Consider the following 16,439-nt stretch of genomic DNA (forward strand, 5'->3'; position numbering starts at 1 on the left):
TCGAATGATTCCGAATATCAAAAAACCATTTTGCCCCTATATTCTACACTATATCTAGATACAATTGATGCCGAAAAAGAAAATTCGATTGCCTGGAGACGACACACGGGACCCTTAAAGGTTTTCAAATGAATTCGGGTTTAAATTATAATATTAATTACAAATGGAGCAATGAGTAAAGAGTGGGAAAGTGTCTTCTGATAGGATAATATAATAGGAATAGAATTTATGTGGTGAATTATATAGGTGTAGCTAGAAGTTGGAATTATTGTCTTTGAAAGTAAGGGATTTGAAATTAAGATATTTTCATTTTTGAATTTAACTTTAACCTAATTGTGATGATGGATAAAGGGTGAGAAAGGGAAATATTGGTAGGATGAAGGAATTAGGTGATGAGTCAGATAGATTTCGCTAGAAATTGATAAATATAGGAATATTTAACTAGGCGGAAATTACAGTAATGTAATAGTTAAATAGTTAGTGTAAATTGAAAGGAAAATAGAGTGGGGAAAAAGGCAAGTTCAAATTTAAAGTAAATGATAGAATTTTGGAAGTTTGATAAACAGAATTTAACGTTAGTTTTAATTATGAAGCTAGTACCATATTTGAAAACCAACAAAGAGATTTGTGGATGGGTTACTAATAAGAAAGATTTGAGATAGAATGAACAGAGGTAGGATTTACAAAAATAGATAGATAGTAGGTGAAGTCTACGCGAGTGGGTAATAATCCGCCCGATTGGTTCAAAGGGATCAGTATGTAAAAAAAAGAAGTGTCGAAAGATCGATCATCAAAAGCAGAGCGCGGGTTTATCGTCTAACTAGTATATGTTCTTGGGATGAGAAGTCAGCAGGTAATGAACGTGTAGGTGTAAATGGTATGCTCTGTTTGAAACTGGACACATACTAGGGAGACCTCTTAATGGGAATTTAGATGTAACTTCAAGATGAGAATCAGGAAAAAATATATACGACATGAGCCAATTCAAGCCAGATTCTGAAAGTATTGAAGGATGGGTGAGGAAGGGCAAAGTGACCACGGGAGGGTTAGAAGATATGCTTGACATAAGTTCAGGTTCTAGACACGGAAGCAATCAAATTTTCAGAAGCAATCATACCTACAGGGCAATGCGGAGTGCCTATTACAACATATTTTCAGCAAGAGGGATGAATTGATACCTACTTCTTTTTCTTTACCTTCAGACTATGTCACGTTCGGCTGGTTGTGATCGGTTCCGCCATTTGGTTCTATCGATCTGGAAGTAGTCGCGAGGCTTTCCAATTCTATCCGGCATATCAAGCCACAGTTGTTTCTGCCGGCCTTTTGGTCGTTTACCATCGACTTCGATGTTCAGACCAATCTTGACGAGTGAATTCTCGTTAGCGCGAATCACGTTACCATACAATCGAAGACGTGTCTCTCGTAATTTTTCCACGGTCGCGGTAAATTTAAATCGATATCCTCATTTCGCATGTGATCAAAACGTGCCACGCCACTAGTCCAACCCAATATCTTCAGTTTCATTACCGCAAGACGCCGCTCATTATCTTTTGTAGTCGGCCAACGCTCAGAAACATAGAGAGTGACAGGACGGACGACATTGCGGTGAATTTTAGATTTGAAACGTTCGTTAATACGTCGATCACAGAGAACCCCTGTTGTGGAGCGCCACTTCATCCAGGTTGCGTTAAAAAAACATAGAAAGCGACAGGACGGACGACATTGCGGTAAATTTTAGATTTGGGACGTTTGTTAATACGTCGATCAGAAAGAACACCGGTTGTGGAACGCCACTTCATCCAAGTTGCGTTAATGCGTGAAACAATTTTATAACGCAGTTCTCTATTGGCTGACAGCATTCTTCTTTTTCTTCAGCCTACAGCTTACGAGCCGAGTTCGCTTGTGAACGAGCACAAGCGGAGTCGGCTCCTCGCGATCGGTTTTGCCATTTGCCTCTGTCAAATCCTTGATCTGGATGCAATCTCGAGGCTTTTAAATCCACATCCAACGTATCAAGGGGCCTTTTGGTCGTTTACCATCGACTTCGATGTTCAGATCAATCTCAGCAAGTGGATTCTCGTTAGCGCGAATCGTTCGTTGATACGTTCGTTGAAAGGTCACCTGGAACGCCATTTCATCTAGGTTGTGTTAATGCGTGAAGTAATTTCATAATGCAGTTCTCCATTGGCTGATAGCATTAACTCTAGATATTAAATCGCTCAGTTCTGAGCAGGTGACTACCCCTGAGGTGATTATGCCTATTTCATGGGGATCGGTGGTCAAAAATTCAGTCTTATTCAGATTCAATCTGAGACCGTGTTTTATGAAGCAACGATTCCATTTCTGGACAAGTTGTTCGAGATCATTTTTGCTATTATACGCTTGGAAAAATCATCCGCATAAAGCAGTGTGTGTGTCCGGATGGTGGTTAGAGCGCTGGGCTGTCTTAGTGGTAGGTCGCGGTTCAAATCTTACTGGTACCAGAGAGATTTGTTATCGTTACTGGATGTTGGATACCAGTCGACTTAGCGAGCGCATTGCTGATGTCCGGATGGCTCAAGTGGTTAGAGCGCTGGGCTGTCGTAGCGGAAGGTCGTGGTTCAAATCTCGCTGGGGGCAGAGGAATTTGTTATCGTGATTGGATGTCGAACACCAGTCGACTCAGCTGTGAATGAGTACCTGAGTCAAATCAGGGTAATAATCTCGGGCGAGCGCAATGCTGACCACATTGCCTCCCACAGTGTACTGTGGTGTACCGTTACGGTCTTGAATGAAGTGCTCTAACACACTTCAAGGCCTTGATCCAATATGGATTGTTGTGCCAACGATTGTTGTGCTGACCACATTGCCTCCTACAGTGTATTGTAGTGTACCAGTAATGTCATGAGTAAAGTGCTATAGCACACTTGAAAGCCCTGATCCAATGTGGATTATTGCACCGACGATTATTATTATTATTATATAAAGCAGTGTACAATAACAATAACAAATCTCAATAACAAGAACAAAGTGAGAGGGCGCTTCCTTGTTAAACAACAACAGAGACATCCGCCGCACTTCGACCTTTACTTTTTGGATCGTGGTAGAGTAATTGAAGCCAGCGCATGATTTCCTCTGGCACTAACTGTTGTCATAGAGCATATCAGATGAGTTCGTGTGGTAAACGGTCAAACACTTTCTCTACATCCGCAAATGCAATGTAAAGAAGGCGATGCTTCTCCCGGTGTTTCTCCATGAGTACCCATGCAGCGGGTATTGCGCCAGTAGTTCCTCAGTTCCTGACAAATCCGTCTTGATTCAAGGTTATGTCAACGATTTCCAGTATATGGTTGTAAAAATTGCATTCAAAAATTTTCGTGGTATGGGAAAGTAACCAGATCGGAAGGAGGTTGGTAGGTAGATATCCGCCGTTCGAGGAGCCTAATTGTTTTTGTTTTGATGCCACAAATTCCTAAGAACGTGACTGCTCTTATGAGAGCACTGAAGCGGATCTGCAGAGGCAGCTCGTAGCCTTCACGAAGGAAAGCAGCTCTTCTACCTTGCAGCTAGAAATCTCTATGAGCTCCCCAAAGAATGGTTTGTCCAGTGTTCATTGTCTGACTCTAGCTAGGACTGGGGATCGCAGGGAAAGTGCATGAGGGACCCCACCTCTCCCTTCTCCGCCGCCTTTGCAATGCGAATTATAGGGTATGCCGAGCCCGAGTCCTTTATTGGCCAGTGTCCCGTGCAGACCGCCGTTATTTTGAATGCTTTTGCATGCGTCTGGCGCAAGAGCTCTCGTCGTCGGGCTTTGTTATAAGGGGGCTTAATCCTCCTTGGGGGGAACAGCTGGTAAGCCTTCGCCATTAAAAGTCCACGGCAGGTAAGTAGAGCGAATAGACTCCGCCCTTGAAAGCTACTAGCGAGACACCGACTGTTCCCACCGAGGGGTTGCCAAGAGCAGTGTCCCGCCTGACCAATCCGTCAGCCCGCTCATTCCCCTATGGGCGAGACCCTAGAGAAGGGTGTTTAACCTCAGCTCTATTTTTAGTCTCCAATTAATCATCAGTTCTGTTTTGGTTGGGTTTATGCCGAGTCCGCATCTTGCGGTCCGCAGGCAAACGATTCGCAACGCTCCTTCCATGATGTCGCTCATAATGGACGGAAACATCCCTGATACTAATATCACCAAGTCGTTGGCATATGCCACTACCTTCACCCCGCTGCTGTCCAATATTCGTAAAATTTTGTCTATTACTATTAACCAGAGTACCGGAGAGATGGCGTCACCTTGGCGCGTGCCTCTGTTTACAGCTCTGGTCAAGTGGTTGCCTCCTTATCCGACTGGATTATCCTCGTATTTAGTATGGATATAATCCAATGCGAAAGATACTCTTCCAATCCAATACCGGTCAAGGCTTTCTTGATGGCGTTGGTAATAATGTTATTAAAAGCTCCCTCCATATCCAAGAAGTCATATAGGGAATACTGCTTGCACTGCAGTGACCGCTCAACCGTGCCAATTACCTTGTGGAAAGCGGTTTCTGTAGATTTTCCTTTGAGGTAGACATGCTGGGACTTAGAGAAAGGCGTCCTCTCCATAATCGCCTTTAAGTGGATGTCCAGGATGCGCTCTAGCATAAAAGAGGTGAGGCTGATTGCTCGAAAGTCCTTCGCGAACTCATGGACGCGTCTGCGCACTTTCGGTATGAAAACCACTCGTATGCGTCTCCAGGAATTAAGCTAACTTAGTTGAGCAGAAACCTAAGTAATAATGTAATAGCGTAAACCACTATCAAAAATGGAAAACGTGAAAAACGTGCCCAATTGCAAAGTGGAAGAGAAATAAAAATTAGTGAATGACAATGTGTAGTAAATTGAGTGATAAGCCGGGGGTCAATCCGGGAAACAAGCCTGCCACCAAACCCGGTAGACAAAGGACAAAGAGTAAAATAGCTGAGTATCGCTCGGAAGAACGGAGTAAAATAGCAGAGTACCATGAAAAAAAGCGGCAATGCCAACCGTAAAAATAGGAAGTAGCAGAAGCAAGCAGGCAACAGGAAAAACCGCAAGATGGTAGGTCGATCAGTTCTTTTTGTTCCGAGGCGCTCGTTAATTAGATGGAGTTCATATTATTGCAATCTGAGAAGAGTTCTCACTGTCGATTCAGAAATAACCACTCAAGCTTCAAAGATAGGGGACCATAACAGCTTATCCGGCTAAGACGGACGATCACTTTCGAAAAAGCATCTTTTATTGCGCGGAGATTCACTTTGACATTGTGGGTAGCTGAATTTGGAGGGCCGTTTACATGAGTGACAAAGCCGATTGAAAAGACTGAATTCTGATAGGATAATAGGAATATAATTGCTAGAAATCGGAATATTTGAATATGAAGGTAAGAGATTTGAATTTGAAATAAAGATATTTCCAACTTGAATTTGAGTTTAGCTTAATTAGGATGATATGTAAAGGGGCGGAAAAAGGAAATATTGGTAGGGAATCAGATGCTGAGTTAGATAGATGTATCAACAGATACAGATACAGTATTATTATTAGAATAAGCTAGAATAAGTAAGTAGATAAGCCTTCTCACGCTCTAGCTGCAAGCTTGTTTTTCATTATCATCAACGGCGCAACAACCGGTATCCGGCCGGCTTTAACAAGGCGCTCCACACACTCCGGTTTTCCACCGAGGTCCACCAATTAGATATCTCTGAAAGCTGTCTGGTGTCCTCGCCTACGTCATCTTTTCATCTCGAGAACTCTTCTCTCGAACGTGACCAAGAGATCGCAATTTTTTGCTAAGAACTCAGATTTCCGTGTAATATATAAGGACTGGCAAGATCATAGTCTTGTAGAGTAAGAGCTTTGACCCTTTGAGCGAAACAGTTTTTGTAAGCTGAAATAGGCTCTGTTGCCAACCAACAAGCGTACGCTGATTTCAAAGTCGTAGTTGTTATCGGTTGTGATTTTCGACCCTACATAGGAGAAATTTTCAACGGTCTCAAAGTTGTAGTTCCCTATCTTTATTGTTTTCGTTTGACCAGTGCGATTCCATGTTGTTCGTTCTTTGGTTTTTAGCACTGACGTTGCCACCATGTACTTCGCGCCGCTTGCTCGATCTGGATGGAGGTAGACTGTACATCTCGGGTTGTGTTTCCCATAATGTCAATATCGTCAACGTAGACCAGTAATTGGGTGAACTTCAAGAGGATGGTGCCTCTCACCTTTACGTCTGCAGTGGGTCAGGTTAAAGAGTACGCATGATAGGGTTCCGCAGTAGTTCCGCAGTTCTTGACAAATCTGACTGGATTCACGGTTATTTCAATGATTTCGCGAATATGTTTGCCAAGACTGCGTTTAAAAATTTTCGTGGTATGGGAAAGTAACCGGATCGAACGGCAAAGTACCGTTCTTGCCATTAACACAACAGAAGTGTTCGATATCCTCTGTGCGTTCATTTCAACTTTTGGCAAGTTAATGCGGACCTCTATCGCCATTCCAAGTGTCTAATTTATCGTAAAGGCAGCGATCGCTTTTTTTGCTTCCCGGTTGGCATTCTTATAAATTTGCCAATTGAGTGGTGTTTTATCATTGAGAAACTTGTCATAGAGACGTTTCTTTTCACGGACCTTCATTTCAACATCGTTACTCCAAACCCCAGGATCTCCGTTGATCTACTGCTTACCCGGTTTGGTGACCCCGAGAGAAGCAGAGGCCCCTTTGTGGATCATGTCTTTCATTTGGTTCCACGATTCTTCCACATTCGTAATAGTCGGTAATCGTGTGAGTGAAATCGTTTCTTCTTTCTTCTCGCGAAGTCGCCACCATTTAATGCGTCGCGGACCAGTGGCACACTCGCCACCCTCATTGCGCGTTCCAAACCGCTGTTATCGTCTGCCTTTTTACCCACATGATCATTAAGGTCGCCAGCATTGATGATATAGTCGTCAGCGGGCACGTTGCAGGTCTTTTTGCCGAGAGGTTACCAGAAGGTATCTTTCTCGGCATCAGATCGAACTGTCTCTGATGCATATGCGGTGAAGAAGCTGATATAATGGTGAGATTCATCAGCTGATCATCAAATCGTTCGAATTCTTCAATAGCATCACGGAAACTCTGAGATGGCAATATGAACACCATATTGAGTGTGTGGGCTACTAAAATAGATATTTTTATAGCCACTTTTACCATGTTCGCGTTCAATGTAGCAGCTTTTGGCACCAGTCCATCGGGTTTTTTGGAGAGCACAGATATCAATTCCTCGGTCTTTCTAGTTAGGTTGCCAATATTTAGCGTGCATTTGCGTGTATTTGATTTGCTCGGGCTAATTTACTTACATCCTAACGCCATCCAGGCGTCAGGAAACCCTTGTTATTTTTGTTTTACTGAGGATAGTACAAAGTACGTTGCCTCAAACCTGCCCCCCTTACCTGGGCTTGGGACCAGCATACTATGTTAATAGCATGGCTGAGTTGCTTTTAGAACTATAAATTTGTCGAGATCAGAATAAATGCACTATTCAAAGTTAAATCAGAGAAGGTCGTACAGGTCAAACATTTGTAATAGCCACTCGTTTGTAAAAAAATATTTCATACTAGCTGACCCGACAGACTTCGTACTGCCTCAATCGATAAATAAAAGACCTAAACTTTTGTATAAAATAATTTTAAAACAAACAAAATAAATCCGTATTTAATAAAAAAGCATATTGTGAAGCATTCCGTCTGCAGATTCGATCAATTTCATTATGTCGTGATTGCTGTTGTTGTGTTTAATGTGCACGAGCTCGTTGCATTCTAAGTCTATCTACTTCATTATCACTCACTAGATAACGCAATTCTGACATAGCAATACGACTATTTTCTTGATCTGTCTCTCTCTGGTCATCAGTGCGGTTAGCACGTGAGCTCTTCGCACATTTGATTGACTGCGATGACCTAAGTCAGGTTGTCTTCTCCTCGGCATGGTAAATTATAAATAATGAAAGTGAGAAAATTTTGAAATATTTATGGAAATTCAGAGAAGGTTTAAACGGTAAGAAACAAAAATACTAAAAACAGAAATTCTATTTTCCAATACAACATTTTCTGAACTGTGAAATATTTAATGTCTTTTGTCTTTTTAGAAATAAAAGATTGTCACTTGGTTGTCAAATATTTCTAGTTGCGTGAGGTTCGATGAACACAGTGAGTGATTGAACTTTATTGAATATCAATAAAGTTCAAATTGACTCTAAATTTTATTTAAAAAAAGAAACGTTTATATGGGAAGAAGAAAAGTGTTGTTTTTAGGGTTTTTTCAGCCATTCTCGAGTTTTAGCGAGACTAACGAACAGCAATTGATTTTTATATATAAGAAAGCCACATTTAAACTAGAAATCAAAATAATATGTGTTCAATGTTAGACACTGGGAAAATAAATGATTATAAAGTTGAAAAAAAATTATCAATCAATTGTGGAAGCGGACAACGACAACCACATAAATAAAAAGTGACCAAAGACAGTGTGTAGTAAAGTGAATGTAAAGCCATGAGCTAACCCGGCTCCAAACCTGGTAAACAATGGACAAAGTGTAAAATGGCTGAGTATCGCTCGGAAGAACAGAATAAATACACCATTTAAAGTTAAACTGGGTCAGGCGGGCCGAAAATTTGTAATAAATATTTCAGATAGATAAGCTACATTTAAACTAGATATAAAAATAATGTGTTCATGTTAGATATTGGGAAAATAAATGATTATAAAGTTGAAAAAAAATTATCAAAGCACTCAGCTTGAAGGTAGAAGCGGACAGTGACAGACCACATAAATAACAAATCGGGAAACAGGGAGCTTGACGCTTCAGGTATAAAGGGTTTTTCGTTTCCCTTTGTGAGGAGCATACCGCAGTTCTCCATTGGCTGATAGTGTGGCGCAGCAGGGTTAACGACATTCGAAAAAAATTTCGGCTTTGAAATGAAATGTGAAAAATAATTGAAGTTGAGTTGACAATGAATTTCCAGTCAAGCTAAACGAATTATTGAAAAATAAAAGTTTAACTTTGAGAGAGTCTCGCTAATTATTCCTTAACTTTATGTCAATAAATTTATTTAAGCTCACATCCAATATCTGAACAAGGTAGCACAATCAGGTCGTACTAAGACTGAAGTGGTGACCCCCAAACAAAAAGTCAGAGTAACGGATCTTCGCACTGTCAGAAGACTCCGCCACCGTTGTTGTAATTCTGACTTGCAGCAGCGAACCCATCATTTACCAAGTATCCACACCCACCCGGAGAGCTGGCGCATCAGAAGTTCAACGAGCGCGACCACCTTTCAACATTCGCAGCAACAACCTAGACCACAGGTAGATTCTAGACAGCTACTACACTCCCCCTTGCTCCTGAAGAAGGGAAATCAATGCGGGTACGCACGATTTCAAATTGCTCTGCCCTTGAGCATGAGCGAGATATAACGAAAACCACATCACCTGTGTTTGACATGCCGCCAGGACCTGTCAATGTGTTGGTGAGATTGGCACGTTTTTATCTATGTATAAGTGAATACGTGAAACTACTTTTGGCTATATGGGTGGGCACGCATTAGTGCCATGGCTGACATTCTTTTCATTTCTCTCTTACCAACATGATTTGACGAAGGTTATGATTTCGTCTTCTTTAGCGCCGATCATGTGTACAGATAATTTGCCGCAATATATTTGCAAGTCAGGGCATTTTAGTGTGGGTACTGCTTATTATATATATAATGGGTGGGTACTGCTTATTATATATATAATATAATATATATATACTGTGACCTAGACAACGAACGATTATTTGGCAACCGCGCCTCAAACTCAAATAAGACCACAACTGACTTCATCTCAACAGCCACCACAGCAGCATTCGCGGTCACAGATGCAAAAGTAGGCCCCATTTGATCCACAGCAAACAGGGGTGTCGATTGGAAATTTAGTTGGGCCACTGTCGACGACGACGACACTGGCAAATGGTGTCTCTTCGTCAATCCCTCAAATCGCCCGAGGAATAAAAAGAACTTGTTATAATTGTTAACATATTTGGAAAAAAACTAATCTTAATAATCATCATAAAACCGCCGCAAGAGACGGCGTTGATACTCTTTGGATTTCCGCTCTTTTGGCGAGTTTTCATTGTGGCCTGCGCATCAGGCGTCCGCTTCGGGGTACGTCGGTGGTGTCTCTTTTTTCTGTCGAACGTGACATTTGTGGGTGAGGTCTGCCGTACTTAACTTTTGCGATTGACAATAAAGACGCGGCAGGCTCATCGGACCCTCAGGTGACCGCATTCGCTGTGCGCGTCCCTCCCTTCTGGCGACGGAATCCGAAGCTGCGATTCGCTCATCTGGAGGTACAATTCCAAGTGTCGGGAATCACAGCGGACGCGACTAAGTTTAATTATGCCATTGTGGGCCTGGATGAGGATGAGTCCATGCTCCTACATCATAGAATCGGTCTCCTACACCGTATTGGAAAGAGAGTTGATGAAGCGCCTGTCGGTAAGTAAGTTCGCTAAAACTGGATCACTTGCTGGCAGGTTTGACGTTGGGCGTTCAAACTCTCAGCCAATTGCTTCTCGAAATGAGGCAATTAGGTGGGAGCAAGATCGACGATGACCTGTTGAAGTTGCGACGACTTCCGGAGAGCACCCAGGCGGTTCTCGCGTGCGTCCCCGGTTCTTTGGCGGCGCTGGCAACTGCGGCTGACAAGGTACATGGGGCGCACGCGCGTCCCATGGTAGCGGCTGTTCAGTAGCCTCATGAATTAGGCGAGTTGAAGCGTGTGATGGCCGCTCTTGTGGCCAACATGGCAGAGATGAGGGCGGCGCTGGACGCTCAGCGTTCGGGCGGCAGGTCGCGACCTTGCTCGCGGTCTACTACTCGAAAAGGGCGATCGGGTAGCAGGTCGTCAGGACAACCTACAGGTCGAACCATTTATTGGTACCATCGCAGATTCGGCGAAAAAGCTACCAGATGTACGCTCACGTGTAAATTTGCGCCTACCTCAAAAAACTAGGTCCGCGGGGGTCCTGGTAACAGCCACCCAAAACGCAGCGCCACGTCGCCTAACAATTTATGACCCTCTCAGCGGGCGCAGTTATCTTGTAGATCCTGGTGTGGAAGTTTCGGTTCTTCCCGTACCCCGGCACCATCGGCTATACCCTCAATCTTTAAAACTTGCGGCGGCAAACTCCTCGCGTACTAACACCTACTGGTACAGGTAAGTTGACATGAGTCTTGGCTTGCGTAGGAAGTTCCCGTGGCGATTCATCCTGGCGGATGTCAGCTTTCCCATTTTAGGCAGAATCTCATCTCTTCCCAACAACAATCTTTCCGTACTTTTGGAGGACATTATTGACTCTCGTGTTCGGGCACTCGTCTAAAAGTTCAGCCAGATTACTACCGAATGTAGTCTCCCAAAACTAGTGAAGCAAAACGTGGAGCACCACATTAACACCACTGGTTCCCCGATCTTCTCGAAGGTGCGTCCCCTACCACCCCAGAAACTGGTTATTGCACGGAAAGAATTCGAACAACTTATGTAACAGGGTATCTGCAGACCTTCAGAGAGCTGTTGATCTTCCCCACTCTATATGCTCCCCAAGCCAAATGGGGAATGATGCCCCTGTAGAGATTATAGAAGGCTAAACGCGCAGACTGTTCCTGACCGATATCTTATCCCGCTTATCCACGACTTTGCGCATCATCTCGCAAACTGCCGCATTTTTTCGACCTTGGATTTAACCAAGGCGTATCACCAAATCGCTGTAGCTCCAGAACACATTTCAAAGATGGCAATATGCACACCCTTTGGAGTCTTCGAGTTCACACGGATAACTTTCGGGTTGTGCAATGCGCGCAAACCTTTCAGAGGTTTATTCACTCGGTTCTGCGAAACCTCGACATCTGTTTCGTGTATTTGAATGATGTTTTGGTCGCTTCTTCCTCAGAGTCTGAGCACTTAGCCCATTTCGAGTGCATTTTTCAACGTCTCCTTGAGGCCGGTTTAGTTCTAAACGTTGATAAATGCAAGTTTCTCTAAACACAGGTGCGAATCCCGACCAAGACAAGGTGGAAACAATCACAAGCTTCCCGCGTCCGAAACCGGTGAAGGATTTGCAAAGGTTCTTGGGCATGCTAAACTTCTATCGTCATTTCCTGCACGCCCAACAACAGTCCATTTTGAGTGCGTACTTGTCTGGGCCCAAAACAAAAGACACACGAGAGATTGTGTGATCTGAAGAGGCTGTCCGCGCGTGTCACAAGTTCCGACAACAACTGGCTGATGCTTCACTCTTGGCATTTCCTCAGCACGATGCATCCCTAACCGTTTTGTTGATACTTCTGACATCGCAGTAGGTGCTGCTTTTCACCAAAAGGTGAATCAAGTTTGGCAGCCGTTGTGCTTCTTCTCTAGACAGTTAATCCCTGCTCAACGGAACTACAGCTCCTACGATCGAGAACTACTCGCAGCGTACTTGAGTATTAAGTACTTACGTTTCTCCCTAGAAGGCAGGGCGTTTACAGTGTTCACAGACCTTAAGCCTCTTCCGTATGCTTTGAAACAGAACCCCGACAAAGCGTCCCCTCGTCAGCTTCGACACCTGAGCTTTAAAGGCCAGTTCATGTCCGACATTCAGCACGTGTCCGGCAAGGACAACATAGTTGCTGACACTTTGTCACGTGTCTCCGAGGTTAACATCAGAGCCTCAAATCCAACCCCAAATACAAATTTCGGGAGTTGCTCATCTTCGGCTCGAACCTCTCTCTCTGCTGCGAATACTCGGGAAAGGGACCCCGGCCATACATTCCGGCCACCTTTTGCAAGGAAATGTTCCGCGCGGTTCACGACGTAGCGCATCCAGGCATCAGGACGAGAAATCGGTTAGTCACCGAGAAATACTGCTGGCCTTCCATGAATAAGGACATCACCTCCTTGACCAGAGAGTGCATCGCATGCCAGAAATGTAAGTTCACCAGGCATGTAAGTTAAGTCCTTGGGGTTTTAACGTAGGTATCTGTCATGGAGACTTAATCCTACGGTCTTCTTAAGACACGGATTGATTAGCTAGCGACGATCCGTCCTGGATTCATGTCTTGCCTGTTGTCCTACGTGGCCTCCGAACAACCCGCCGAGAGGAATTTGCTTCCAGCCCCGCGGAACTGGTATACGGGGAGAAACCAAGGCTCCCAAGTGAACCGGTCTTAGACAAGAGATCAGGTCTCACAGACTCTGAATCGCTACGCCTGCTGAAAGACGATCTCCACCGCGTTAAAACTACACTCTCCCCCCAAGGAGCTGGACATGTGCAAGCATGTCCTGGTCAGGACGGATGGTCTCCGGAAGCCGCTGCAGCGTCCATACGAAGGCCCGGCGGGGAGAAGGCGGAGCGAGCATTTCTTTCAGCTCGAGATGGGAGGACACAAAAAGGCTGTCTCCTTATCCAGACTGAAGCCCGTGTGTGCCCCCGATCAACGTCGCGTTCGTTTCGCAAAATGATGGGGAACGCAGTTCCAGGTTCAGTCGCTGAAACCCTTAGGTTTCATCTGGGGGCGGAGTGATATGACGCAGGAAGGTTAACAAATTTATTTCGAATGTTGTTAATTCGACTATCAGATGCCACCACCGGTGGTCTCCGTGGCGGAGTAGGCTTGGAAATGAAATGTGAAAAATAATTGAAGTTTAAAAAGTTGAGTTGACAATGAATTTTCAGTCAAGCTAAACGAATTATTGAAAAGTTGTAAAATTTTAACTTTGAGAGAGTCTCGCTAATTATTCCTTAACTTTGAGAGAGGCTCGCTAATTATTACTTAACTTTATATCAATAAATTTATTTAAGCTGTGATTTCTAAATTTATTTTAAAATGTCAAGGCTCCGACTCGAAAGCAGTTGCTAGACATATTCAGGTCGTATTTAGACCAAACAGCATTGACTCGTGATATTTAAATTGCCCACCGCTGTCAGCTGCAGTAACCTGCCCAGAACTGAGCGAATTAGATATCTCGGGTCAATGGTATCAGCCAATGGAGAACTGGGTAATGAAATGCTTTCACACATTAATGCAACCTGGATGAAGTGGCATTCCACAACTGGTGTTCTTGGTAATCGACGTATCTGCGAACGTCTCAAATCTAAAATTTACCGCAATGTCGTCTGTCTGCTGCTCTCTACATTGAGTTGTGAGTTTTGGCCGACTATAAAAGACAATGATCGGCGTCTTGCGGTAATGGAAACGAAGTTGTTACGTTGGACTAGTGGCGTGACACGTTTTGATCACATCCGAAATGAGGATATCCGCGATCGATATGGGGTTCCACCGATCGTGGAGAAACTCCGAGGAAATCGTCTTCGATTGTATGGTCACGTAATTCGCGTTAACGAGAATTCACTTACCAAGATTGGTCTGAATATCGAAGTCAATGGTAAGCGACCAAAGGGACAGTCGAAACAATGGTGGCTGGATACGCTGGATGGGCATTTAAAATTTGATAAAATAAAATAGCGAAACCGATCACGAGAAGCCGACCCCGTTTGTGAACGGGACAAAAGCTGAAGAAAAACAAGAAGATGTGAGGAGCGACGAGCGCATGACAGCTCTGTGTCACATAGTTAAAAATTACATTGCCCTTTAGTTTTTCGAAAGCGATTTAAATAAATCATTTGATGGAAAGCCCTGTATTGATATTAGTCAACTACATATCCTTCACACTCTGAGCTTAATATTATTTGCAAATGCGAAGAATTTAACCTACAACAGACAAATGGAAGAAGTAGATTCTTCATAAATGGAATTTTAATATTTCATTCGAATGTGAATTATTCTCGTTAATTTTGATGTCGGCAGTAGTCCTCAATGTCGATGCAAAATTTAGTACTTTTAAGATATAAGATGGTAATACACTATTAGTAAGTTTATTTGAGCAGATATCGGAATGTGGCATCTTTCAAGGCTTAAATTTCACGCAAGTGTTTTGCACAAAACCTTAAAAAGGGCTAGGTAGAACTAGATTCTTCATAAATGGGAATCTAAGATTTCACGCGATTCTCAATTATTCCGAAAATGAGTCCTGTCTCAATATAAGTGCGTACATTTTGACTTCTTAATTACGCACTTTGCAATTCACGCCAAAACTAATGTCAGTTTTGGAAAGTAATAATCGAAACCTTTCATTTGATATACACCCTTTGCATGTATGGGGAGCCCTCCTTTAAACTCCACCTAAATTTCTATCACTCACTATATGCGTGGGATTTCATAGTTCATAGTAGAGAAAAGTGCGTGCGACAGACATACAGTGAATCAATTTCAAGGTTTTGTTTTACAAAAAACCCTAAAAAGTGGCCAAAGACAGTGTGTGAAAAACCGTGAGCAAACCCGGTACCAAACCTAGTAAATAGTGGACAAAGGGCAAAATGGCTGAGTATCGCTCGGAAGAACAGTGTAGAATAGTAAAGTACCACTAAAAGAAGCGGTATTGGAAAGCGATGAAGGCGGTTGAAATGGCCAAATAGGAAGTAGCAGCTGAGAGCAGGCAATAGGCAAATCGGGGTGAAGGTAGGTGGGAGAAATGGTTAACTTTGTCTTGAGCTCTTCGTTAATTAGATAGGATTAATATTACTGTAATCGAGACAGAGTCGCCACGGTCAATTCAGAAATAACAACTTATGTCTCAAAGAGAGAGACCCATAGGGTAAAACGGGCCATACTATAACTTTCTAAAAAGCACCTTTTATTTTAGTTCTTGCAACGAAAGCCTACTGGACGGGATCAAAATGCATCTAGGCCTCTGCGTGGAGTCACTTTCACAATATGGGTAGGTAAATTTCAAGTGCCGTTCACTTAAGTCACAAAGCTGAGAAAATCATGTCTTTAGGAATAGCGAAGTAGTGGTATAACGAGCAAATTAGTTCATCGTCCAAATAAATTAACAGCAAAGCGCCACTTTCTGTATTAATTTATCCATCGGGCCAGGGGACCTGCTTATCATGAACTAAACTGAACAATACATAAATTTTTTATTTACTTGATGGTTTTCACCATAATTGAATGAATGGAATTTGAACGTAAATTGGAGAAGTTTCCATAACCTGATATTACAACGAAATAAATGATTAAGAACTAGCATTAGTTTTATGAATTCATAATACATTAGCAACTATTGATATCAAAACTTGTGGCAACCATCTGAAGAGCACGTGGAAGTTTCCATAGACAATTTGAATGCTGTCAAAAACGAAGCACTACTGGGTACCACATGGTGCTCCCGAAGCTCGGAAAGCCTACGGCGACGAGTGCGGTAAATGCCATTCCTTTTGATTGCTAGTGTTTAACTGTTAAAATGGAATTTCGAGGAGGGAATCATTCAGGAGATATTTTCGGTAATTTTATTTTATTGTGATTTAATTGAATATTCTCTTTCTTCGTCAGCTGATTTGG

At 43.1% G+C, this 16,439-nt stretch overlaps 1 protein-coding gene across 2 annotated transcripts in view; it reads left to right on the forward strand.

Annotated features, from left to right (window-relative positions):
* Window positions 1–16,114, forward strand: part of LOC119647284 — a 56,309-nt gene extending 40,195 nt beyond the window's left edge. Inside the window, exons 3-4 of one of the 2 annotated variants that reach the window (XM_038048188.1) lie at window positions 15,742–15,820; window positions 15,877–16,114. In XM_038048188.1, coding sequence (XP_037904116.1) covers window positions 15,742–15,820; window positions 15,877–15,890 — 93 coding nt within the window. In that variant the 3' untranslated portion in view covers window positions 15,891–16,114. The remainder of the gene's footprint in view (window positions 1–15,741; window positions 15,821–15,876) is intronic. The other variant, XM_038048189.1, reaches the window with a different exon arrangement.
* The last annotated feature ends 325 nt before the right edge of the window (window positions 16,115–16,439 follow it).

The sequence above is a fragment of the Hermetia illucens genome, chromosome 1 (genome assembly GCF_905115235.1).
Source record: "Hermetia illucens chromosome 1, iHerIll2.2.curated.20191125, whole genome shotgun sequence".
NCBI lineage: Eukaryota > Metazoa > Arthropoda > Insecta > Diptera > Stratiomyidae > Hermetia > Hermetia illucens.